Source organism: Perissodus microlepis, chromosome 20, assembly GCF_051167445.1.
Source record: "Perissodus microlepis isolate ML-2025 ecotype Zambia chromosome 20, ASM5116744v1, whole genome shotgun sequence".
Lineage (NCBI taxonomy): Eukaryota > Metazoa > Chordata > Actinopteri > Cichliformes > Cichlidae > Perissodus > Perissodus microlepis.
Genome location: NC_140480.1, coordinates 29,145,006 through 29,172,230, shown reverse-complemented (window position 1 = coordinate 29,172,230; position 27,225 = coordinate 29,145,006). Strand labels below are relative to the sequence as shown.

Below are 27,225 nucleotides of genomic sequence, written 5' to 3'. Positions count from 1 at the left end.
TTCGGGGTTTAGCTTTTAATTGGCAACAGCTGCCCTCTCAAACCTCAGAGTGATAAAGTATCACTCTTTTAAATGGTTGGATGCAGACATCCAGTCCTTCAAACAGCTACTGACTTCAGTCCTGACAAACAAGCTTATATTTGGGACGTGACTCCAGCGGCACAGCACACAGCAACGCAAGGCAGTTAAATGGTTGTTATTCGTACTTGATTCTTAGAGGGTTTTTTTTTTTTTTGTATCTCTGCACTGAGAAGTCGGTGTGCTGCACTTTAGAACTCCAGTAGAGGGCAACAAAAGCCCAAATATATTGCCAAGAACTGAAGCGACATATTTTCATAAACTCTGCAGCAACACTTTTATTTTCAAACCAATTGAACCAGTCCTGACTGCAAACAGATGGGCACTCTTCATTGCTTTTACTGTTGTCAGTAAATATTGAGTGAGTGGAATTTGTTACAGAAATGCCACTCCTAAATATATATATATACATAAATAAATGTGTGTCCCGAGGACATGAAAAGTGAAGCACTAGCATGTCACCCAGTAGGTAAAGACAAATAACAGATCCCTTTAGGTTAGGTGTTGTTCCTGAAACTTGTTACTTATTTCTGGATAATTTGTTTAAAAATAAACAAAAAGTAACTCATATGTGTTATAATAAAATAATAATTAACTACGCTGTTACACTTGTCCTCATTTAAACACGAATCAGATGGTCAGTAAACAGTTTTAATGTACTTTAGAATTTCATTTTTTATATTACATTTTAACAGAATTTTCCAACAATTGATCAAATCAGTCCTACAATTAGTCATTCAAAATTCCACTTCAGTATCTATATACAAAGCCTGTCACTGAGCCACTGTGCCGAATTCGTTCTTTTGGAAATCAAGTAATTTCTGCACTCTTACAGATTACCCGGAATACTTTTGGATTTTTACTTGCAGGATACTAAAGTATTGGAACAGTGGTGCTTTGCTACTTTTGTTCGAGTAAAGACTTAAAAACGTCCTTCACCACCACCACACACTTTATTGTCGGTGACGTCTCCCCACAGTGGTATTAGTTGTGCTGTCTTTGAGCACTCCGTGAATTCCATTCCGCCTTTTACTTTTCGGCAGCGCACTCTCCGCACAGGACTTCCCATTGACTTTGCAAGGCTGCATTCAACCCACCACAAGTCCCAAGTTTCGGAGTGCAAGGGAGAAGAAGCCCCATAGTGTCGATCTTTTTATTTGCGTAATCTTTTTGAAAAGAAAAAGAGAAAAAAACACGAGAAGGGATCCGTTTTACCTGTTGATGAAGTCCCACCGGGCGTGGGACGCAGAGGAGCAGTCGGGTTTCTAGAAGAAAAGTCTGAAATAGGTGCACCGTTCCAGTGGCCAGGAGGCGTTAAGGACCCTCGTATTCCCCCTTTCCCCCAGCATTTACAGCCTGTGCTGGGTCGGTGGAAAATGGGCACTCTGACCACTTCGATCTGTGGACTTATCCTCTCTTTCATACTCACATCGCAGCTTTTTACTGTAAGTGAGCTCAAACTTTCTCTTTACGCTTTCATTTTACTTTTAAACTCCCCACTGGCGACTTTATGTATCAGTTGCTTACATAACTCAAATATACAAACATTTTATTCCACTCCCCAAAATCAAATTAAGGTTAAGAAGCAGTGTCTTTGTATTCTATTAAAAGGTCATCTGTTGATAGTAGTGTTCATTGTGGGTAAATGGTGTGGCGACGGGTTGCTCACATGCAGGTGGGCTGTATAACTGAATCCAGTCAGCATGAACTGTAAAGATGCTTTTAGAAGTAATATGACAAACTAGCGGCTCCGAGCCGGGCTAAGTTTGTCCATAGAAACAAGCTATTCATAGTCTCCCTGGAGTACTCAACTCCTAAACCTTCTTAAACTTTGTGAGGCTCCATTTTGCGTGGCCTAGGCTTTCTGTTATAACTAAGATATGCAATGTTTGACAATGATTAAAAAAACCGAAAATAACAGAATTCTGTGGTAGTTGGTAGTTTGTGTCTTCTCACATTTCGGCTGAGTGTTTTATTCTGTCCTGGAGAGCCTGGAGTTCTTGAGAATAAAAGATGCAGGTCGCTTGAGGGTGATAGCTTGAGTTTTCAGTAATGTTATTCAAAAGGAAAAGGAAATGCACTCACCTCAACATTACCATTGACGTGTATTCGGTACAAAAATGTGCTGTACTGAGAATTTCTTACCTATGTCTGTTTTCACTTAAGGCAGCAGCCAGCAGTTATCTTTATTGAATATTTGTTCATTTATTTACTCGATCCAGGTTTTAGGATGTAAAACTGGCTTGGTATTGCTCATTATGTCCAATTGAGAGCAAACAACAAATGAATGGAATAATTATGAAGTTGAAATATTTTTGCTTGGTAACTAACTAACAAATGAGTGTACAGTCCACACAGTGTTGAATATATATGTTTGATTAATTACTGATATTGCAGCCTAAGATATTGTTTGTCTTCTTGCCTCTGTGTCTGCGCTGTGAATCATATAGAGGATGACCGTTACCGGGCGGCTGAGAATAGACTGCCCCCACCCTTTGCAAATCCCGTCTGGTGTCTCACCTTTATGCCCTCCAATAAACAGAGCTGTCACGATTGAAATATCTGTGACATCTCTGTGTTGATTTGATCTAAACCAAATCCTTTTTGAATGATGGGACATAGTTGCACAGGTCATCAGACATAAATCTTTCACATGCTGGACTTGGTGTGTGAGCAGTGGTACGCTTGACGTTTGAAAAGCTGTAGTGTTGACGTTTTCATGACTTTAAGATATATTTTACATCCGGTGATGCCATGCTATTGAGCACTGAGCTTTTCTTTGGAGCGGAAGAACATGTATCGCGTGTGTCTTCAGTGTCACCATAAGTTATGTATGTTCAATATCATCGATCTATAGAAGTCAGCTCCAGAGGGCTATTATCACCTGTTGTGTTCTGTCACTGAAAGGTAACATGAGATGGCCTCTACACTTTTACCACAGCCTTGACTGACTGTTAGGCCAACAACACCAGCATAATTGAATTATCTGTAACCGCAAAATGCATCTGTTTCTGGTATAATGCCTTTGAACTCCAGCAGGCGAACTGTCTCTTGATTCAATTAAGCACACGCGCGTACTGGTGTTACTACGAGATCCTCCTTCCTTCGTGCTGGGATGTCAGCTTCATGCGCAACAGCTCAAGACAATCAAAGTCAAAAAAAACTCAGTGGGTGAGAGTTATCCATTAAATAAATAAAAAAAGAGTACCCATATCCCACTATGAACAAGCAGCAGTAAAAGTGTGAAGAATTGTGCGAACCAAACATCGATACAGCTTCATATTTAATAAGAAACAAATGATGACTGTTTTTTTTTCATTATGTCTTTCTTAAGCATATGTAAGCTAGGGAGGTCACTTGGCTTTCTGGGGTATGACATCAGACTAACCGTGACATTACCACTGACAATTTTGGTACTGAAATTTCTCCCAGTATAGACTGTCATAAGTGTTCCTTGACTTCATTCGGGGCGGCGGGGGAAGGGCAGCTTGGATCGCTATGACTACATAGTCCGAAGTGTGTGTGTGTCATTGGTCTGAATTGTTGTCTTTTTCTGCTGCGTGTAACACGACCCCTTCGTCCCCCTACTAAATATTATGCAGTGGCAGTTTGATTCGATGGTGTATTCAGTTTGTGCCATGCAGACTTGGTGATGTTGTCGGCCGTCTGTGTGGTGCTTTGTCATTTCAGATCCAGCTACCTGGTGTTTAATTCCCATTCAGAATCAATGAGGACTCTGGGGAGTTGAAAGGCACAGCAGTGCAAACACCAACTCCACTCCATAGTTTGAACAGTAGGGAAAGCCTGCCCCCTGGACACATTCACATAATTGCTTGAAGACTAGGTTTGGTAAACACTGCGTTGTTGAATTATAGTCCCAGGAGAGAGGCCATCTTGGTTGATGGGACAATACTGCACTAAATTGGCCCACCCCACCCTCAAGCACATTGGCACATATGGAGAGCAGGCCAGGAAGCTGGCATTTGTTGACTCTGCAGCGAAGTGTGACTTGGAACGGTATAGAGGTCAAGAGGTGAAGACTCTGAACCTAGCTCTGTTTCACAGTTCAGCAGAGTTCCTCATTATTTATTCATAGCCTACATTAGCCACTGCTACCTGAACTTTTCACGTGTTTGTCTTCACAATCAGTCATGCTGCTTTGCTATAACCTTTTCATTGGCCTGACACGTCCTTTGCTGCTTTTCCACCTCACAGAGAAGTGAGGGTTTTCATTGAGTCTATAGATAATTACAGGTTGAACAGACATGCATCACAGCCTTTACATTTACAATTACTCTGAAATATTTAATGAACTATGATTTTGCTATCAGGACCCTTTGGCTTTGTAACTTGTTTGATGAGCTCAGTCTTGCAGAATCAGTGAATTCCTTAAAATCCCTTCCTAACACTCATTTCTGTAGACCTGCTTTTATGTAATGAAATTACATCTGATGTGTCTTGACTATCTGGTCTAAAGCTTGCAGCATTTTAGTTTTTCATTGACTTTTTACCAATTTAAAATCACCCTGTTTGCGATGCTTTTTAAAGTTTCTCCCATGGCTTTGATGTTCGCCTCTCTGTTTAACATTTCCCTTTGAGGGAGCTTTTTCCTCTTGGCATCTACAGATGACAACAACCTAAAATATGCTGAAAATTTTGGCATACTCTTTTATCAATCTACAGGTTAATCTCACCGCACATCTGAAGTTAGCCTCTTTGTTTGGGATTTTTTTTAAACCTTTGGTTTGCAGTAAATGTAGGTTATTATTATCGTGTTATTCCTAGAATCTGGTTTGTGTATTTTATTAAAAATGTTAGTATCAAGTATATTATGTATTCTGAAATACAAATTTATGCTGCAAAAGTTGCTTCAAACCCTTAGGTTGATAAAATTTACAAGGGTGTTTTATTCCACCCTATACTCTGGGCACAACTTCACACAGACACTTACTAATGTCTTTTCATGATACTCTGTGGTTCTTGGCTGTAGAGTGCTGTGCTTTCATGCCCAATGTCGCTTCATGTCGGACAGAAGAGCCAAATCCAAACACAGCTGCACCTCAGCTGGTACAGCAGCAACGTTGTGCATGTGCTGACATGAGACTCTGGTACTTTGACTACTGCTTGTTATAGCTAGAGTCATCTCTTTACACTCAGACTTGTTCTACGTTCCCTCCTCTGAAGAAGTCATGCGGATGGCTTTGGTTCAAATCACCAAATCACACGTATATATCATAGTCAGACTGATGCAAAGCTTCTATCTGGGAAAGTGCAAATCTACATTTAAATCTGATTTTAATTTAAAAAACAAAACAAAACAAAAACTTTCCACACGTGAGTGTTAAAAGGTGTCATAAGTTATCATTCCTTTCTCTTATTATCACATTTGGGTTTTTTTGTGTTCTTTTTTGCTCAACACACCATTGAACACTTATAAATAGGCCCAAGTTTAGATAGACTAATTACTCCCTAAAGTATATTTGAGCAACCAAGATTCCTGACACTATTGCTTCACACTCACACTGAAGTCTGTGATTTGACCCGATTTTCACTGTAACAAGTACTTAAAGGATTCCTTGACCAGTATCTTTAAAAGGCGTGATCACTCTACATTTGATATTGTACATATCTCTCTTCACTCCTGAGTTATAGAGCCACAGGTGCAATAAAACCAGCAGAGTTCATGGTGAGGTCAGCACTGTGACCACAAGCAATAAAGATTAGTAATGGCCAAAAAGTAACTCAGGGCAGCAAATTACATGTCTGATTTTTCCCCCTGCTATCCTAACACCTTCATTCATAGGTTGTACAAAAAGAAGTGCATCAAAATACGAAGAGAAAGAAAGAAAGAAAGAGATCGATTGGTTCGGTTCGGGGAATAGTTAATACCAGGTGATATTTTGCTCCAGTTTTTGTGGAATTAATTCATTTTTGCGACACAAGCAAGTTTTTTTTAAATTGCTGTTCTTTACTGCCAGTGATTACTCCTGTGGAAATACTGAGCCTTAAATCTAACATGCAAAACAAAAGGTTTGGAATAGACTCGTAACAAGTCTGTGCAATTCCCCCATCTCAAACAGTCGTCTTCAGTCTTTTCACTGGCTTTTCTGTGAGCTGGACCTAAGCTTGCACTTATTACAGATTCATTGAAATGCTAACTTTACTGCATTGCACTCTCCCTTTGACGGTGGTCCATAGTCTGTGCCCTATTGAATCTGCCATTGTCTTTTCAGAGGGAGTGATGGGAAATCACTTCCACTTTTTGGTTAAAGGGGCTCCATTGTCTTGTTTGTTCCCTCCCAACATATAGACGTACTCTGATGGGACCCCGTGCCCTTTTTATCAATTGCATGTTGGTGTGTCGGAAACAGAGCATTTTTTCTTTGGTACCTAACAAAGGTAAGAGATTGTTATCAACCTTTTACCCCTTTTTCTTTAAAAGCCTGGTTTGTAGCTGACATCCAGTTAAATAGTTATAAAAGTCCAACCCTGTGGTGTCTTATCAACTCTGAGTTCTCATTCTCTGAGAGCTAACCTGCAGAACCTTGGCTTCACTTCCTCTTACTCAGATGCAAGTCTCTACATGTGAAACAAAAAGGCTTCCCCATTTGCAAGACTTTATTGTAAGAAGATGCAAATTCACCACCTAAGCTGCTGTTAAACCCTTAATATTCGAAGAGGGAGGTCGGCAAGTGGAATTCGGCTTTGGGGGTTTGAATGACTCAGTGAAAGGTAAATAATGGGCAAACATTGGCTTCCCCCTTCTGCCAAGTTTCATTTAATTCAAGTGTGTTTTTGATGGCAGTAACTCAACCCTGCTGTCTTTTAGCAGGCTAATTAGGATACAGGCGGTGAAATAAGCTTCCGCCAAAGGGTTGCTGGACTCTCCCCTAGAGCTAGCCAGATAGTCACTTGAGGTGGTTTGGTATCTGATTAGGATGCTTCCTGGGTGTCTACCGGGAGGAGGCCCCTTGACAAATGCACGACACAGTGGAGAGATTACATCTCTCAACAGGTTTGGGAACCCCTCAGTGGTCCTCTGGAAGGCCTGGAGGAGGTGGTTACAGAGAAGGCCTCTCTGGGCATGGTGGGATGGGTGGATGGATCCACAACAAATATTTTTAGAAGGAAATAATTATCTTTTTAAAACACATCACATGCAAAGCAAGAACATTGCCGGTCCTGTGTTGCTTTTATTTTATGAGCAATAACTGATGAAGATAAACTTTTGAGTCATAATTAAAGGTCTAGCCTCAGTCTTTCAGTATGACATCAGGTGTTCCAATTTATCTAAGACATTTATATCTGTCATTATTGCATGAAATATTAAAAGTCAGCTGTTTTCGACATCAGTTATACAGAGATTAGTGATTGAATAAACACAGGGGATTATTTCAACCACAAACTTGCCACTAAATCATATGCCTGCAAAAACAAGCCGATTCTAACATGTCTGGGTAAAATTGATACCTTTTGCATGCAGCACTTCTCTTCAAGCTGCTGCTGCTAAAGTTTGATTATAACTGATAATGGATTTTTTGTGCCTGATACAGATACCAGGTTTCAAGTAACAAAAAATCATCATCAATCAAATGGAAAATCTATGTGACAATACGATGTCTAAACGATATTTCTTCTGCAATATTTTCTATATTTTCTAACACTATGACAACATTACATCTGGTTTTACAGAAGAATTGAGTTCTGATGTACTAGGCCTCAGCTGTGCCCCACAATAAATCTACAGAGACAGAAGAGGACCAGTTTGGTGTGTGTTATCACGTCAGCTGTTATCCCACAAGACATAACAACTCTTTTGCCTGATATAAACACATGCTCACACAAGGAGAAACTCTTGTTCTCAGGGGAGTTTTCTTTCTTTTTACTGCATGTCCTTTATTCTTTCTGCTCACTCACTTATAGCATGTATTGTTCAAATCTCCAAATCCTTTCACCTTGCAGTGGTGAATGAACATTTACAGTAGATCAGATTTGCTGTAAAGAAGTCATTTCTATCCTCCTATTGCACACATTTTACTGCAAGAACAAGGAAGGCAATTTGGACAGGACAATTTGGTCCATAATGAGATATTTTCAGAGCTTTCTGAAAACAAATGGGTCTGTAGTTAAGTGGTTTCCAGCACTCCATTGTTTTAGTGCAATGGCTTGTGATGGTCTGAAAGTTTTGTCCCTTGCTGAGTCACCATCCTGTTTCGGAAATAAAACCTTGAATTGTCTACAGAACAAGAGGACCCCGCTTCCTCTGAAGCAAAGTTTACCCAGGCTGTTGTGTGCACAGATGTACCTCTGTGTGTGTGTTACCATATAAATCCGTTTTTTAATTTATAGCTAAAAATCTCCACAATTTGAAGTCTTTGACATTGTCCTGGATTTCTGCATCTCCAGCGTCTCTCCTCTTTGAACCTTTTTATCATGCATTGAAGACACAGAGGCACATTTCACAAGTTTTTATTTCTTGCACAATGAAACTGACTTCACTTGTAGTGTCTCTTGGCTGGTCACAGCTTCTAGTTGCAAAGCTGTACTGAAGGTCTTATTAGTTTTTATAACTTGGCACATAACAGGCGGGAACTAAGGATTAATGAATTCCCCTGGATCTAATTACAACCAGCACAAGCACTTGTTGTTTTTATTCCTTCTCTCTCAGCTTGTATATGACTTTTGAATTTCCATCACAGCATGTTTTAACTGAGTAGCACTGCTTGGGTGAAAATATTTTCCTTTCAGGTTTGCAGCTTTTGAAGATGTGTTATCCTCACTGTAAGCCAAACTCTGCTGTAATGGAAAAAAACATTGATAGACACTCTTACATATGCACATACGCACATACACTATTCTTAATGAAACGTGAAAATCGCTCACAGAGACTATGACCTGATCTCAGGTTAAATAAATGTAAAAGCTATATATATTTCTACACATTTCTACAAACCAGAGTTGAGAAAATAATACACCCTAACCGCATATTTATTGTTTATTACAACCACATTTATTATACAGTGGTCCCTCATTTATCACAGGAAATAACCCGCGATGGGTGAACTCCAGGAAGTGGCAAACTTTATTTTTTACAATTATTACAGCTGTTTTAAGGCTCACACGTTTCTCTCTTGTTTAAACACCCTCAACGTTCAAACCTTTGTGGAAAAATATGTCCAGTATTATAGAATGAAACCAAAGCTCAAACCCTGTTTTCAGGTCCAGAACATGGGAATAGAGCAGCTGTGAGAGAAGTCAACATTAATGAATCAATGGTATGGAAGTAGAGGAAGCAAGAAGAATGAGTTGAGTAAAGGCTGACTGTTTTGTTTAGCTTAATGTGCCTTATAATCCAAAAAATATGGTAACTTCCACCTTCTTTTAGCATGTCCAGAAATCCAACTTTTTGTGCGATGGTTAGCATCTTCCTCTGCCTTTTGGGTGCTACCGCAGGTGCCTTTGACGGTGCAAAACGTTTCATTGACATTGTTGTGTTTGTTGGGGAGAAAACTTACAAGCATACAGTACAGCACTTCAGAGTCACACTGCTAGCGATCGAAGATTTATGTAAGTTACAGCCAATCATGATGCAGAACACAATGCGCTGTAAGAAAAAAAAAAGGCATGCAAAATTGCACACAGTAAAAATCAGTGAAACATCGAGGCCGCGAAAGGTGAACCGCGTTATAGCGAGGGACCATTGTAATTGCAAATGTAATAATAATAATGAATATCAAAAGTACTGTAAGAATGAAAACTTTTAATGCATTTAATAGAATCAGTTAAGGTTTTTGAAGACCTGTTTTAATCCCCGAGATGTGCATTTTCATTGTCGACATCTTGGTTTGTAAATCCAGATGTGATGAGAGATCTGACTGTGAAACCACTGCCAATGAGCATATCCCCAAGTGGCCAAAAGCTATATAATGGAATTTAACACTTGGTAGCTATTGTAGGTAACAGGACAATTAACCAGACATGTGGCTGAACTGATAATAAATAAACAAATGGTCCCAGTCCCAGCAAGCGATGTTAACATGATGAGACATGATCGTTTGTGTAATAGCCTTACATTATACACTCATCTGTATGTAAATACACGTAGCAGTGAAAATCATAGTATTGATAGCAAATAATGTCAGACCTTTAGGTGGCGGAGAGTTTCACTAGATTAAAATCACAGCTTCTTGCTGGAAGCTATCACCACTGAGCCCTCTAATTATTTTGAAGTACATTTCTCTTGAAATTGTTCCAGATCACCCTCTAAAAGAAGCTGAGAAAAACCTTTTAGATTTTATCTTTTTTCTTGTGGTGTAATGCCAACTAACACCCCCCCCCCCCCCCCCCCCCCCCCGACACACACACGCCCAAATATGAGAAAGTCTGCTTAACAACCATGCTGACCAAAGTAGCTAAGCATCTATCATGTGCCCTGAGGCTCGACAGTGTGTACCTGGGAGTACAGTGTGTACCTATTCAAACTGGAGGTTGGCCTTGTAACACAGTTGGTAGGGCAAGGAAATGTTTGTGGTTTTAAGCCAAAGTGGTTGTATATAATCTTCTCTCCACCCAAACCATCTGTTGAGTCCGTGGAAGGAGAGCTCATCTAAATAAATAGTCAACTTAAAAAGTTTGTTTATTTACTCTGGACTGTTACAGCCTCTCAGTCAGAGATGGCATAGTCAGAGGATATACAGAAAAAACACATTTAAAAACCCAGCGCACTGTTAATTTCTGACATAGTGGATGAATGAGTCAGCCCATGTTCAGTTAAGACCAGCAAGTAGCTGGTGACCACCGACTGTGCCTTTGCAATACCACACCAATAAAGACTGAGTTGCAGGAAGGGCAGCTGTTGAGTGTCACTTAAAAAAAAAATCTGTGCACATAATTTGATTTTACACTTATAGGTCAATTTTAGATATTTTTCTTGATCTCTTTTCATGAACCCAAGAGGTAAACGTATTGGACTTTTTAATCTAAATTAAAAATCTCGGTTGCCCTTGATGTTCTTTCTATAAACATCAGATATGGTAAAGGCCTCACTTTTTTGTTCTTCGTCATGCAGGCAGCATCTCAAGCCAAGTCAGGCAATTATTCCTTTAAGGGGGGTAATTAAATGGTTCTTCCCCTGAACTAAGGGCTTGAGTGATTTATGTGGACTGTGAACACATTGAGGATGTTCTTTAAACTGTGTCATGATGAAGAGCCTCTGTCTTTCCCACCAGGCTCTACCTGCTGAGGCTCTGTTATGACCCTGTCATGGGTAGAAGGGGTGGAGATGGGGGCACACAGGGAATAAGATTTGGCCCAAACACCAGACTGCAGTCAGATTTTCTGGCACAGACGTCAGTCTTGCCTGCGGGCACATGGCTAACCTCAGTCTGTTGATTCAACTGTGCTTTCCCAGTGCAGGGATAATGGAAAACAAAATTTGAGAGTGATAACAGTAGAACGAGAGTGGAGTCGTTATTTTCGTTCCTATTTGTTTACTGGAATGAACTGACCAGGCAGGCGAGGATTAGGTGCCCAATGCCCTCTGGGTGCAGTGGCTCAGCATTGTTGTTGCACCCGTTGTAATATTCTTGTAATATCTCATACCCAAGTGATCTATAGATTAAATCTACATAACAATTGTCATTTAACCATTAAAAAAGTATTGATGTAGAACTCTGCTGTCTGACTGTCAGGTCAATGATCCAGTAACGTTACAAAAAATGAAAAGAAACAAAAAAGTTGTATATTTCATTGCACAGTACTTTTGTTAGCACAAAGCGTTGGTACTAATGTTTAAACCTGCTCAGCACTTTAAATGCGCTGCATGAATCATAGGTTTTACCACTGAAAAATGTAATGTCAGGCATTAGCCATGCTCAGTCTCTAGGACATTTTAAAAAGGACCAGAAAAAATAGTCATTTACATCCAAAGTCTTTTTAGACGCAAGTGACATCCATCTGGGTTGGTATTTTGATCTTTGTGAATACTTTTAATTGCAGTATCAGGAATCAGGAATCATCAGTTACCATCCAACCATCTTCTTCCGCTTATCCGGGGCCGGGTCGTGGGGACAGCAGCCCAAGCAGAGAAGCCCAGACCTCCCTCTCCCCAGCCACGTCATCCAGTTTGTCCAGGGGGACACCAAGGCATTGCCAGGCCAACCGAGAGATATAATATATCCAGCATGTCCTGGGTCTGCCCTGGGGCCCTACTCCCAGTGGGACATGCCCGGAACACCTCACCCTGGAGGTGCCACGAGGCATCCTTGTCAGATGCTCGAACCACCTCTGGCTCTACTCTGAGCCCCTCTCAGATGGCCGAATTTCTCACCCTATCTCTAAGGGAGTTCTTTCGGTCACTACCCACAGCTCGTGACCATAGGTGAGGGTAGGGACATCGATCGACTGCTAAATTGAGAGTTTTGCTTTTACACTCAGCTCTCTCTTCACCAATCCAGACATCATTGCAGCTGCAGCACCAATCCGTCTGTCAATCTCCCGCTGCCTTCTCCCGTCACTCGTGAACAAGATTTAAACTCTTCCACTTGGGGCAAGAACTCGTCCCTGACCCGGATTGGGCACTCCACCCTTTTCTTTTTCATCAGTTACATCTATAAAAAAGCCTCAAAAGTTGACTTTTCTCCAAAAGAAGAATTAAGAAGTTAAACTTAGTGATTAATGAGTTTTTCTCATCCCACCAGAACACTGACAACATGCCACTTAGATTAATAATTCATGAATTAATAATCTAATAAAGGCGCACAGGTACTTATAGATGAAAGAGTTGTGAACTCATGCATTTGTGCAAAAAAAGAAGAAGAAGAAGACTTCATGTCTCAACTATGAGGAGCAACAAATTTATTATAAATATGATTATATACTTTTTTTTATTTTCTCAAGGATAGCAGGCATTGTCGGTTATTGCCCATCTTGCTGTTGTTCTGCCTCCTGGGTAAGAATTAAGCAGATGAAAGAGTGATGTGACTAAAAATGCAAGCAAAAGAAATATTTGTATTATTAGATTCTTATTCATGCAAAGATTGTGTTGTTGCTCGTTTTATGAGGAAGTATAGCTTTATTGTAAACTGTCACAAAGGTCACAGGGAGTGATGTAATCACCCCGGTGAAAGTTGGGTCTTAAATGATCCTTATTCTGCTCTTTTTTTTTTCCCTTGAAAGGTCAGCTGGCTTGTGCTGACCTGTCCATTATGACAGTGATGAGTCACACACAGAACAGGCTGCAGTTCACTGGCTTCTCTCATATACCTGACGGGTTCACTTTGCTGATTAACCACCACTGCTCCCTGTGTTTTCATAAGAACACACAGGGCCCCTTGCCTATAATTACCTTTTATTATAGTAGGAAATAGATCCCTCACATCTGCTTCCAATGAATGGGCAGGTTAGACCTTCTGCTTTCTTGTATTATTGCTTAAAGTCCTGGCAAACAGATGTCTTTGTAGGTGTGAGCATGCAGTCAAATAAGGGCCTGTTGTTGAATTATGAGGACTGGTGAAATTCATCCATCAACCATTAAAAAGTAGATACTCCCAGACTTTGTTTACGGTTGTCACATGTTGGCCTTCAGGTTTGTTGTCTGGTTGGAAGATGGCCAAAAACACCTTTAAGTCTTTGATATATATGTAAACCAGACCTCCAGACCTCGAGGGCCGGTGTCCCGCAGGTTTTAGACGTGTCCAGCTGATTTAAATGGCTAAATTATCTCCGCAACATCTCCTCTTGAAGTTCTCCAGAGGCCTGGTAAAATAATTAATCATTTGATTAATTACCAGGGTGAGATCTAAAATCTGCAGGACACCGGCCCTCGAGACCTGGAGTTCGACACCTCTGATTAGTGAATCAAAAATGGAATTATTACTCATTATTACTCAACATTCCATGTTGCACATTAGCAATATGCAATGAATAGTCTGTCTTCATAGCTAAGTTTTTGCTGTTTTGCTGACTAATGTAATTTGTTCTGAGTGAAAGAGTTAAAAAGATACAAATATAACTTAGAGCTAACATCAGTGTAAAATTTGCACTGATTTGCGATATCACCGTAAGTGAACGACTGGTCAGTGCAGTGATATTAAAACTGATATTGCCTAATGTTACATTTTTTAGCAACCACCATTGGTGATATTGGTGATCTGTGGGTTTTACCTTACCATCACTGTTTAAACTGAACACACAGACTGTTTATGTTTTTATACTATGGGGATATTTGCTGTTCCCGGTGAAAGTGACGTGCTAAATTTTCCAGCACACAGTACGAACTTGCTGTTGCTGTTTTTGTCTGTTTACACTGTAGTTACTGCTGTATTTAGATATTGTCCTGCTGCGAACATGCAGGCACTTTATTTTTGGATCTATCTTGTGGAGGAAGGGTAGGTGAAGTAAAGGAAGTGTTTAATTTAGCTCAGGGATTTTATCTGGATCTCTAAGCGTAAGATCCAGCAGGCGTGGTTCTTTCTGGGGGAATTCCTTCCTCTAAGTTCATCAGGGAAAATGGGATAGCAGTAAGACTTTATCACACTCAGTATCTTTACAATTATATGTTTTTACTTGTTTACTTTTTTCTGATCTCTGTGCATTTGGTTTGGCAGATGTGTTTGAGATTTTGACATTTAGTGACTAATTTTATTAATTTGTTTGTGTTTCAGAGGGACTCATTTACTTGTATTTATCAGTTTGTGTATCATGACAGCTCAATCCACATCAGTACCTGCTTTTTCGTTTTTGCGTGATGGATGGGTGACTGATCACTCCAGGGAAAAAGTCTAGACAGGAACATTCCCAGTCTAGGTGCATTAATATACTGAATCTTTCATTGCTGATACAGTCAGTAACAAAATACAGAATGTTACAGCTTTTAAGCATGACTCATGCTGAAAGGTTTTACCTGAGGTTAAATAGGATAAGTAGTCTGAGAAAAAACATTAAAGGCAATAACAGAATACAGTAATAATTACTTTATATTGCCATCGCCACCAATGCAAAACCATAAAAGCAATGGATAAAATGAAGAATATGTAACCCTAACTTTTGTTTTTGTGAATGCAAATGTTGCAAGAAAACTCAACAAGATCTCAAGAGGCTCTAGTTGAGGCCCTTGTTGACCTTGGACAAAAGTAATGAATGGACTACTGTTTATCTCCTGTCCAACAGCTTTTCCCCAGCCTTCATTCATAACCATATCTTCATCCTGCACTCTCTGTTTGCTTATCCAAAGTCTGCACTGAGACTTACTAAGGTTTGAGCTGGCATGGATTTCCATACTTGTTGCTAAAGCACTGAAACACTATAAGGAACTTCTTTTGCAAGTGCTCAACTTTTAGTTAGTTTGAGCCAGTATCTTTTTACTTAGTTAATTCACACCATTAACAAGGGAACTCTCAAATCAGAATAGAATTAGAAAACATGTTTATGGGCTTTTAAAGATCTAGAAGACTTCAAAAAGATAATAAAATACTACAAAAAGGAGACATAAGACCATCACAAGTGTTTAACCCGAGCAAGCCAAGTAAACTAATCCTATGTATATGGTTGGATCTTTCTTTCTGGCCAAAACAGAAGCTCTTTACACCTGGACAAATCTAAGGAGTCTCTGGGATTCCCCTGATCCTTCTTCTTGAACCATCCTTCAGGAGATAAGCTGGTTTTTTTGGCAAGTGCCCTGCCCCTTGATCCTTTGTCAAGGAGTGACAGAGGGAATTTGAATCCAGAGAATAAAACTGTGATTGAAAATAGTGAAGGCCAGTCAGGCTGAAGGCATTTTATGCTGTGGGTAGTGGGTAGCTGATTCCCTTTCTCAGGCCAATTGGAATAACTGGCTTTAGGAATGTTCACATTTCTCTGCTTTAGGCTGTGGTTAAAGAAGTGAAGATTAAGATTTGCCTCTGTCCTTGGGTTGTGGGAAATAAATGACTTCCTTCATCAGACAAAGAAGACAACCTGTGGGAAAGTCCCTTGTTAGACTGAAGCCTAAGGGCCACATCTCTGCTAGGCAAGCTGTGGGTGGATTTGCCTTAAAGCATTCATGCCTATTTTTGGTCATTTTGCACACTGTCAAAACAAACAAAAAAAAACTAAATCACTTTGTTCTATGCAGAGAAAAAAAGGAAAGTGAACCAGAGCTGCTGTCTCTTGCCTTCTAACTGAATCACTGTCAGAAGCTTACCAATTTAAAGAGATCTTCAGCTAATTTTCATGCAGATGTGGGTGTGCCACTATGCTGAGCAATAGTTGGCTATGCCTTCTACCTCTCACAGGGTTCTCTCAAACATGCCTTTCTTCTGTGTTTATTGGTTGCTTTCCAGATTTAACCTCAGATGGGAGCGTAAGGGGCTTGCCAACTGCTGCAGCAGACTGCCTACTGTAGTACCCAACCTCTCTGATGATCGATCTGGAAACTGCATGTGTAGAGTTTTACATAAGCAAGAGTCTTAAACAAAAGCTTCTTTAAAGTTGCTGGCCAAAAAAAAGTCAGGAAAGTAAGCACAACTTGAATATCCTGAACACTTCTGTAATAGCTAGCTCTGCATAATCTGCAGTGACTAGCAATTTTTTCCACTTCTAATCATTCTAATCATTATTTTTTATGCAATTAACATCTAAAACATTAATGAAAGTAATGGAAACAACAAGAAACAGCTCAGCGATCTGAAGATGCCCCTTACACCCTGTTCTCCAGAGGCCCTGCAGGGCCTTTGGAGGGGGGTGTAATAACACCTGCAGCTACGCAGCTCCTGAGGTATTTTTATCCCCCCCGGAATTCCACTTCTGTTCTCCGCCTAGACCTCCCGTCTAAGCTCATGGGAATTCACTCAGTGATGATCCTTGACATAGATTTAAACACCTACCTCATCGTTTTTCATTCACTCTTGCTGACATAGCTCATTGATTTATGTAGGCACACACTTCCAGCTTTGAGAATTACTAGCTACATTAACAAACTGATGTTTTTTTTGTCAGGTTGATGTTAGTCATGAGCAGCTGCTCTTTCAAAAATTAGTGAAACTGAATTTTTAACCTTTACCACATCTCCCAATGGATGAGAGCTGTGTGCTCTTCACACTGGTGTTTTGAACCAGATCCAAACAAACAAGAGCAGATGACTTGGAAAATATGCTGACATTTGGAACAGAAATGACAACAACATAAATGGCTTTGGTGCCGTGGTACTGGTTTATAGCACTGTTCTATCAAAACATACTGTATGCAAATGGCTGAGAGGATTCATAGTAGAGGTATTTGTGATGACTGTCTACTTGAGTTAATGTTCAGTCACAGCTTTTTTTCATGTGAATAAAGTTAATTAATTAATCTGCTACAGAGTTTAGCCTTAACTTAGGCACAGCTGGGCCACCTTTACTTAAATATCCCTCTAATTTTACAGCAGGTCTTTACATTTAGTAAAGTCTTCTTTTTCACTGTTTTCACACAAGTGCATGTTGATATAGACATTAAACCTTTCATCTCACCCATCATGCACACCAAATGAAGTAGGGATTTCATACATAATCAGACAGCAGGAGTACTCCCCAAGCAATATTAGAAAAAATGTAACTAGGGTAACAATGAATAATGTTTATGCCTGAAGACAAAGATGAGTTCATCTGTCACCGAAGTGTCAGATGATCTCGATTGCAAATTGCCCATTACTAATGGTTCATAGTGTTAATATGTTTCAAATTTCTTCTTAATTGCTGGCTGTAGGTACCAAGACCATGATACTCCCATCAATATTTATTTTATAATAATTTTAACAACTAGAGAACCCCTTTCGTGCTTGTTTGTGTGGGCTGTGATGAAAGCTAACCTTTTCTTATTGCTCATGGATATTTTGCGCCGTTCGGCAAGTAAGGCCAGATCAGATTTTTCCTACCATGCTCCTTGTCTACTCCCACTTTTGGTCTTTCCGTGGAGTGAAGGTTTTGCCAAAACAGCTGCCAGGTAATTTCCAAGTTAGAATGGAGGGGCGGGCTCTTGAAAGGCAAGGTTAACCTCTGAATTTCTCCTCTCTATGCACCCTTTGATGATTTTTGTCAACATCAGACAGCAGTGTCTTGTTTGCTCTGCAGCACAGAACATCTGGAGGGGAGCACAGCTCTCTTTCATGCTTCATCCCTATTATGTTTATATTAATGGCATAAACAGCTGTGGAAGAATATTTTGTTCTCACAGCCCGTCACTTCAGTAGACCTAATATAGGCCTTGGCAAAGCTAACAGAACTGTACTGTTAGTACTGTTGTGGGAAGAAAAAAAGAATAGGAACGGGACTTTGATGCGCAGATGGTGTCCAACAAAGACATGTTTTATTGTGATGTTCTGAGCTCAAAGTGTATCTTGGGTCTCTGAACAAGGACTGTTCAAAACTCACAGTATGAGATGCTTAACATGTTGCAACTGCCTTTCATTCCAGAAACTTCACCATGGTTCCCTGCAAAGCCCAGTTAATTATGAGATTGCCATCCCAACGAGCATGACCTTGGGAACTGGTGGAAAGTGGTTTACTGACATGAAACTATTCCCTAAGGCCCGGACACCTGGAGGTCATTCCCTTCCTGGCAAAAGCCTATTCTGCTCACAAATTCAAGACTCTGTTATTGTCAAGATGCAGATGTTTACTTTCTGCACCTCACTGAGAAGCTGTGGATGTGTTGCAGCTCTAAAGATTAAATTTCAGTTGTAGAAATGGTTGCATGAAGTGCCTTTCCTACACAGTGATGTGGAGAAAAGTGTACTGGGCAAGCTGACAGACTGATCTAGCTTTGGCCTGTGATTATGTGGGACATTGTAAGTGTGGCCAAGTCAACAGGTGGTGTCAGATTAGTTGGTCCTGAGGTGAGAATGAGCAAGAGAGGAAGCGAGGAGGGCAACTCTACTGCATTCAGCGTAGGGAAGCCAGTGCTTAATTTCAGAGCCATCAAACAGGTGTAGGCACTTTCTTTCTAAAGCTTAGCTAGAAAGCAAACCTTTAAATCAACTAATTATAATCTATGTTTAAAAAAGACATCTTTTAAGTCATGTTAGCACCTTGGTTCTTGGGTTAGTAATGCCAGGGTGTTGGCTTGCCGCTTTCCTCTAAATTAAAATATCTTAAAAACAGGCATTCACCCTCAAGAGGGTGACTTTTCCTTGTTCACCACTTTAAGGTTGACATTTTTTCTTTTCTAGTGAAATTCCTCCACAACTGTGATGAGACTTACTGTGAAGCTTGGTATATATAGTCATGTGGAAATATAATAAAATTATACAGTACAAATATGTACAATCTATCACTAACTGCTGCTCCTGTAAGAAAAAAACACACAAATTAGAAAACACACAGATACATAAATCAACAATCTTTTTCTAGTGTGAGTAAGAGAGAGAAACAGAGAGTGTTAAAATGCCTGTGTCTTTGTCACAAATCTATGAGGGTGGGAAGCCACAATAATGCCCCTCATCTTGACAACAACCAAACGCCCATCCCAGCAAGAGAAGGAGGGCCAAAGAGTGAGAGTCCCAGAGGACCAGAGGCAACAGTCAGTCGACCCCACTAGAGGCCAGCCACCCTGACATTTGTCTAGAACAGTGTCCCAGGCACAAAAACACAAAACCCAGCATTGCCATGCAGGGCCAGCACCCGCCACCACAAGCACCCCAGGCCCCACATCCCAAGACCGTTAGACAACACCCGCTTCAGTCCTCCACTGCCACTAACCGAGGTAGACACACATACACTCCTAAACCACAACCTCAGCTCTCCGGCCCCTAGAAGGCCACCAGACACCTGTAGTCCCAGAGACCACCCTTATCCATCTGCAAGGCAAACAGGGAAAAGAGACTACAGTCATCCACTAAGTAATGGAATTGATAAGTGGGGACCAGTGAGGGACAAATTCATCCAGTTGGTATTTTGAAGAGGCATACATTCTCTAAAAACTAATGTGATCAAGAAGTACATTTCTATATTGACTGATACATAAGCTGTTTTTTGATTTCCAGTTCATGAGAATAGTTTTCTTGGCGATGGATAAGGAAGTAAGGAGTATATGTGATGCATTTGCTTCCATATGTCACCTAAGATGCACAGTTTGGGTGAGGTTGGGATACTGCAACTAAACCCTGTGGATAGCTCTTCACATATCCTCTGCCAGAATCGCTGGACAGGCCTGCAGGACCATAGAGTACATATAGTTCTCAGCAGAGTTGTCTTTGCAATAGGTGCATATTAGTGTGTAAGGCCCATTTGGAACAGCCTTTGTCCTGTATGGTGTGTTCTGTAGAGAATTTTGTATTGTATAAGTTCTAAATTGGGGCTTTTAGTCATTTTGAAGGTGTTTAAGCCTATTTGTGTCCAGAAGTTTTGATGTGGACCAATGGAAAGATCTCGTTCCCACTTCACAGTTAGGATGGAAAGTAATTCGTGAGTTTTAAACAATATCTTATACATTTTTGATAACCATTTGGGGTACAGATATTTAAAATTTTGTTACTCAAGTTGGCGTTTGTAGATTCAGTTGACTGGGATTGAATATTTCCTGTATGATGGACTTCAGTTTCAGACATTCAAGGAATTCACCATTGCTAATTCTGGACCATATATACCAGCGGTCCCCAACCTTTTTTGCGCCACGAACCGGTTTATGCCCGACAATATTTTCGCGGACCGGCCTTTAAGGTGTCGCGGATAAATACAACAAAATAAAACTAGTACTGGTACCGAAAAAAATAAGATTTATTCATAACACACGTGAAAAGACCCAGGAAAACCGAGTTAACGATAAAAACTATAACAAAATAACGCTGAAAACCGATAAAAACCCTGAAAACCATACATTTCACACCTGAGCCTCAACTTTCGCGGCCCGGTACCAAACGACTCACGGACCGGTACCGGTCCGAGGCCCGGGGGTTGGGGACCGCTGATATATACTAGCAATACACAGATCCATATTTTGAATACATAAATTAAGTCTTATAAACTTTACCTTCTAGATCTGTAATAGTGTTGCTAACAGTGAAGTTTATTTTTCTGCTAATTAATTTGGCTACGCCTCTTTGTTTTGAGTTGTAACAGGCTGAGAACGTGTGAGGGAACTGTGGAGAAGTGAGTGTGTGTACAAGATGTTTTGGACATGTGAGTCTCCTGTAGAAAGACAATGTCTGCCTGTAAGTCATTTAATCGGTTAGTAATTTTAAGCCTCTTTTCCCTGGAACTGATTCCACATACATTCCATGAGACAAACCTCAGGGTGGTCATGTTTAAACTGTTTGTTTGAGTTTGAGTGTTGAATGTTTGCTAAACACTCATCAATAAAATACTGCAAACTGTCCAAGTCTTCTTCGCCGTCCTCCAGAGTGTTGCAGTCGATTGAAATATGCCTGTAATTCTTATTTTTATTACCTTTAAAGCTGTCAAAGAGTAAATTGGCAGAGAAAGTTAGTGACAGAAATGTTTGCAGTTAGTAGCACATTATGTCCAGTGCTGCTGAGATTTTTGTTTCATCCTGCGATATCACAGCATAGCTTTCTTCACTTACCTTCCCTTAGATTAGCTCCTTTACTTCATTAAAATTTACCATATCCACTGCTCACCTTTGAGTTAATAATAGTGGAATGGCTGTTTTGAAAACTATCAGCTACATTGTAAGGTAAATACTGTGCAAGGATATCAATAGTTTTTATATTGCATATCTACTGAGGCTCAATTTGATATTTGTCCTGAGCTTTTGCTGTGTTTCAGAGTCATCTAGATGTTCAGGCAACTCAGATCTCTGATCTCTCCTAGTTCCCCAGTGGGAAGAAAAGCAGACTTCTTAAGTGACACAGCAGTGCTTTCAAAGGGGCTCTTTCTGTTATAAATAAACAGGCCAGGGCTGGCCAAGCTAGAGCTGCTCTTCCCCTCTGAGCTGCTACAGGTCTTAACACCTCGCCTGTCAGCTGTCGTCTGGGGGAACTGGCCCCTTTTTTCCCCTCCTCCCTGTAGGACACTCTCAGAAATGTTACCGGAAACACATGCACTATTTTCAGACCATGCACTGCTGCAGTGTTTATGTTGTGACATGCAGCTCAGGTGGGCAAGGACTTGATGGTGTTTTTGTATTTGCCTTTTTAAGTATTCTACTACTGCTTGTGGTCTGCCCATGAGCATATAAACATTCATTGGCACATTTTTCTCACAATAAGCGCACCAGGAGCTAAACCTCCAATCCAGTAAAGTCAGCTTTCTCACTAACCGCACTGGCCTATTAAAACAGATTACTTTAATTCCTGGCAAAACTAATGGGCTGATAACTGTTAGGCAGTGTATGCATGCATTCCTTTATACCTGCACCATACCCATGCGGGGGGGGGGGGGGGGGGGGGGGGGGGGGGGGGGTGTTTGCTGAGCTTTTGTTCATTAATGTTGGGGTTACTCAGGACTGACCATTGAAAAAGGAGTGGCTGTCATTCTAGGTGGTCTGTTAATGCAGCATCCTGCTGGGGTGATAATTGAAATTACTGTGTTTCTTTAGGTGTCAGTTAGGTTTTCATGCCTAGGATTATTTGGGGGGAATGTGGTCATGCTATATTATCCCAGCCACATTGGGAATGCAATATAGGTTTTGAAATCACTTACATCTACCTAAGAAAATTTGAGAAAATCAGTGTTTATGCAGTTTTTTGATGATTTAATATAAAGTCTTCAAAGGAGCTTGCAAAGAAAAGCGTCTGGACTTCTTTAAGTTACTTGAAGACGTTTCACCTCTCATCCGAGAAGCTTCTTCAGTTCTGAACTGAATGATTCTAACACAGTTACTTGAAGACGTTTCACCTCTCATCCGAGAAGCTTCTTCAGTTCTGAACTGAAGAAGCTTCTCGGATGAGAGGTGAAACGTCTTCAAGTAACTTAAAGAAGTCCAGACGCTTTTCTTTGCAAGCTCCTTTGACTACGATGACCTGGATGACTGAGAACCTTCACAGACAAATATAAAGTCTTATGAGTATGTTTCTTCTAAACTCTCAACAATACAACATAAATAAAGAGTAAAAGTAGCAAGGCTCCAAGTCTTGTCGTTTTGCTGTCACTGAGGCTGACAAAAAGACCATTAGAGATAGGATTTCATTTAGCATTAGGCTGGGGTATCTTGTTTCATGGCTGGTTTGCAATCTCTGCTCCATGTCTGGTCATGGTGTCGCCAGGCTGACCTTTTAGCCCGAAATACAGTATGTTATCGTGACTCGCTCCAATTTGCGAGTGATATTGTTTTGAACCAATTCAGATTCACACAAAAAGAAAAACATTTTAACCCATGTTGAACATCTAACGATGTAGTGGAATCAGTTAGCATCAGTCACATTGAGCACTTGAGCAGACCAAAATAACAGGTATGAAAGGTGTAGAAGTAAGTAATATTTGTAAGCGTGTATTCACTCCTCCATTTTAATTCCATGGTAACAACAAAGGAAAAACTCATCACCTTTTCCAGTTGCCTCCAGTGCAGATATCCTATCTCATCCTGTTTAGCTGCACCATGTACACAAGTCTATACAGGCTGGATGCTTATTTTGACATGCCTCCCTAAACAGTGAGGGTTGGTATAAAGGGAAAGGCGTGTGTGTGAGGCTGTGTGGCAAATGCTAGCCCGAGGCCATATTTGCTTGCCACATGGAATGTTTGGCCCTCCTATAAAGGGATGGACATTAGATAAAAGCACAGACTGAGGCTGGGATCTTACATGCTTGTGGATGACAACAGACTGCTGCAGAAGCAACTGATTAATAATTTTTCTTACATATTATGCTGCTTGTGCTAACATCACTGTTAAAATTTACTCACTCGGACCCTAGTGGATGTAAAAAGCACAACTAGTGTCCAAGCGTTTGTCCCCCCCCCCCCCCCCAGGAGGCGGGCCCCACACCTTGGGAATCTCTGCCTTAACTGGTCTTGAGCAATAGTTATCTAGGTTTTCTGAAGGTTTTTCCTTTTTTTTTCATTTTCATTTTTAGTCCAGTCTTTGTACCAATCCATTTTCAGATGATTTTTATTTAGCCACTTAATGCTAATCTATGACTCATTCAAGCTAAAAAAACAAAACAAAAAAAAACACCTCTACCCAATTTTGAATTGTATCTTTTCCATTGCAATGCAATGCTTCTTATTGCATTGCACCGTGCAGCATCATTCTCCAAATACCAGAATATAACTGAAGCAGAAGATGGTCAAGCAGACACTCCAAAAATGTGTTCAGAAATGTGGACATATGCTATTCTGGGCCCCTTCCTTCTCATTGCTATTCATCTCTTCTGAAGAAATCTGGTGTGTTTGTTCCACCCACAGCATTAGTCACTGAACACTTTAAAAGCCAATCTGTGAATAATGTCAAAGGGCTCCTTAAACTTCCTTCCTGTCCAGTCACATTAGATTAAACCATGTAGAAATACCAATGTATTGCTGAGTGCAGAAGGGCCACATTGTGGAAGTGCTTTATCCAGTAGGGGCTCAAGCAGAGGTTTACTGTCGGAACTGGTAGTTTGTCAAATCACAGACCACTCCTATGCAGGTTAAATGTAGAAATTTGTATCATACAAACATAAAAATCCTGCCCTAGTAACACAGATTTGTAGTCAAAGGTGTGCAAAGGAACGGTGCTCTTGGGCTTATCTCTTTTCCTCTTTTCCTTTCATCGCTCTTTCACAACACTCAGCCAAGCATGTTGTAAAACCTCCCTCATATCTGAAAACAGCAATGTTTTGAGATGAGTAGATTTAGCATCTTAATATTTTTTAACTGTAGCATGAGAATCATGTATTTTCTTTTATTCTCTCAGTAGCTTTTTTCATGTTGTTTTCTTTGTATGCACATACAACATATTTTTACCTGCTGTAGTATACCTGATCTAGCGTAGGCCTGCTTGTTCACAACACCTATTCCTCAGATAACAATGGGTCAGCTAAAGGGAGTTCAACGACTCAGCCTGCATTGGTGCCCGGTTGTGCTTGGTTGGCCCTTTTTCAACCTACCCTATCTAAAAGAAGTAAGTATGTGTCAAGCTTTCATCTACTTGAAGCTTTCTACGGTTTACATTCCATTCCTGCTTAGTACATGCTGCGACTTCAAGCCCAAGCAGATATTAGAGAGGGTAAAAGGAAGAGAAGGTGTGGTGGGTGAAGGGAGATGGAGGGTCAAGTAGGCTGAGAATTCATCTTGTGAAGGTTTTCTGCTTGCATAAAAGGTCACAACTTGGTGTTTGGATCAAATTGATTGGAATGAGCAATGCTGCCTTTTTCCAGCTTTCATTTTTCTGTTTTTGCATATCCCAAGCTCTCATGGGAACAAAGGCTGATAGGTTGTGTGAGCTCAAGAGGTGATTTAAATGCTAAACCTGTGCTGCTGCTATCAACAAATAGTGTCAGCTGCTATCAATAAACATTTTAATGAGAGAGCATCACTTGCGGGAGACTCGTGTCTGTCATGAGCAAATCCAATTTCTTTCTCTTTTTTTACTGTAAAACACTGGCTGTGCCTTTAAGACATTTCCTACAGATTGTCCTGCAGCTGCATCAGTTTATTAACGGAGTGGGTGAACTGAATCCCTGAAGAAATCTTCTCACGCTTCCTCTGACAGGCTTTGGATATCACTGAGATGTAACCAGGACGAGAATGCTGACGTGTGGGTGTATGATAGTGTGTGTCTGTTCATGCAAGGCTGTATTTGACCGTGTTTGTTTGCACGTGGTACCAAATGCCAGTGTTTGTGAGTTTTTTACTTATCTGCATTAGAATCAGTTTGCAGTGCTGTTTTGCCTTCCACAGTTTCACGCTTGTTATAATTTGGCATGCAGGCAGCACAATACCACTAAGTGCCAATCAGTTTTCCTCAAAGGGCAGACGAGGAGGTTAATATGGGAAAGTTAATGTGAAACTCATCAGCACAGAATGATGATAGATTAAAAATGCAAAAAACCAAAAATTGTGATGAAATGCTTGAATGATGAATAAAAGGGCTTGTAGTGCAAATATTAGCATTAGGGAGGCATTACTTGTTGAGAACCAGAGGTGATAGCAGGCCTCCAGCTGCAAGACTCAACGACAGCTGACAGTATTTCAGTCTTGAAAGGTTCTTGGCTCACTTTTTGTGTAGTGTGATCAATCGTTTTCCAAAACGTTTTGCTTCTCACTCATTGCCGTCATCACCAGTTGTTCATGCTAAACAGCTGAAGGTCTGTATTGTCCCATGTCACCTGCCACTCATTATTCATGGATTCCATCATTTCCTTTTGTACAGCTACTAGGTCAATGCTGCATATTTTTAAGTAATTTATAAGTAAATATTATATGTGAAAGGTGTCCATGTGTGTGTTTTTGTGTGTATCTAGGCCACTTCCTGCGCATTTATGTCGACGCCTACTTTTTTTTTTTTAAAGCCTAACCTGATTACCATGTCTTATTGGAAATTGAAACAAATTAATAGAGCAATTTGTTTACACAGCAAGGTACTAGAGTCAGGAGAGCTTCTGAGGTGTTTGTCCTCTGGGTGGGGTTTGAAGAATTACAGTCCGTCAAGAGCTTTATCTCCAGGGAGAGATAACTCTAACACCACAGACATGTCTCAACCTCAAGACTCAGACTAAAGGTCAGATTAGCTTTTGAACTAGAATGGAGTGAGAGGGCGCATTCACATGGAGTTCTCAGCTCTGTCTAAGATGAGGTCGGCTGACATTCTCAAACAAGTGTTGCTCAGCATGTTAGCTTTAGATCAGGTGTGAATATGCAGCCATCTGTAAGTTTGTTCAGGGTTTTTTTTTTTTTTTCACCCAAATGGCATCCAGCATGTCCAGATCATACACCATCCCAAGGGAGTGGGAAGCGGGAGATGATCACACCAATGGTTGGCTGGTCGGCATCACTGAAAAGAATTTGGTTAGTCAGCAGTTTGCTTTTGAAAATGGCCCGGGATTGTTGTTGTAAGGGTGTTCAGTCAGGGGAGAGAGGATTTAGGGGGGTTAGATCTAGTTATTTATTAGCTGGATCCATTCAAATGGGAAAACTACCATGACAGAGTTGGGTGGAAATAGGAACTGGCGTGCCATGCCTACTGGAAATGCCAGAGGTGGCATCCTGCCAGAGTCGTATCTAAACTTATAGCCAGCGTCTGGGCAGTCTGCATGCTGAG

The 27,225-nt window shown here is 40.6% G+C and overlaps 1 protein-coding gene across 7 annotated transcripts in view; it reads left to right on the top strand.

Annotated features, from left to right (window-relative positions):
- The first annotated feature begins 1,093 nt into the window (after positions 1-1,093).
- hspg2 (heparan sulfate proteoglycan 2) overlaps positions 1,094-27,225 on the top strand; it is a 91,315-nt gene continuing 65,183 nt past the window's right edge. For 6 of the 7 annotated variants that reach the window (XM_084916157.1, XM_084916156.1, XM_084916155.1 and 3 more), the window contains exon 1: positions 1,094-1,523. In XM_084916157.1, coding sequence (XP_084772283.1) covers positions 1,455-1,523 — 69 coding nt within the window. In that variant the 5' untranslated portion in view covers positions 1,094-1,454. The remainder of the gene's footprint in view (positions 1,524-27,225) is intronic. The other variant, XM_084916158.1, reaches the window with a different exon arrangement.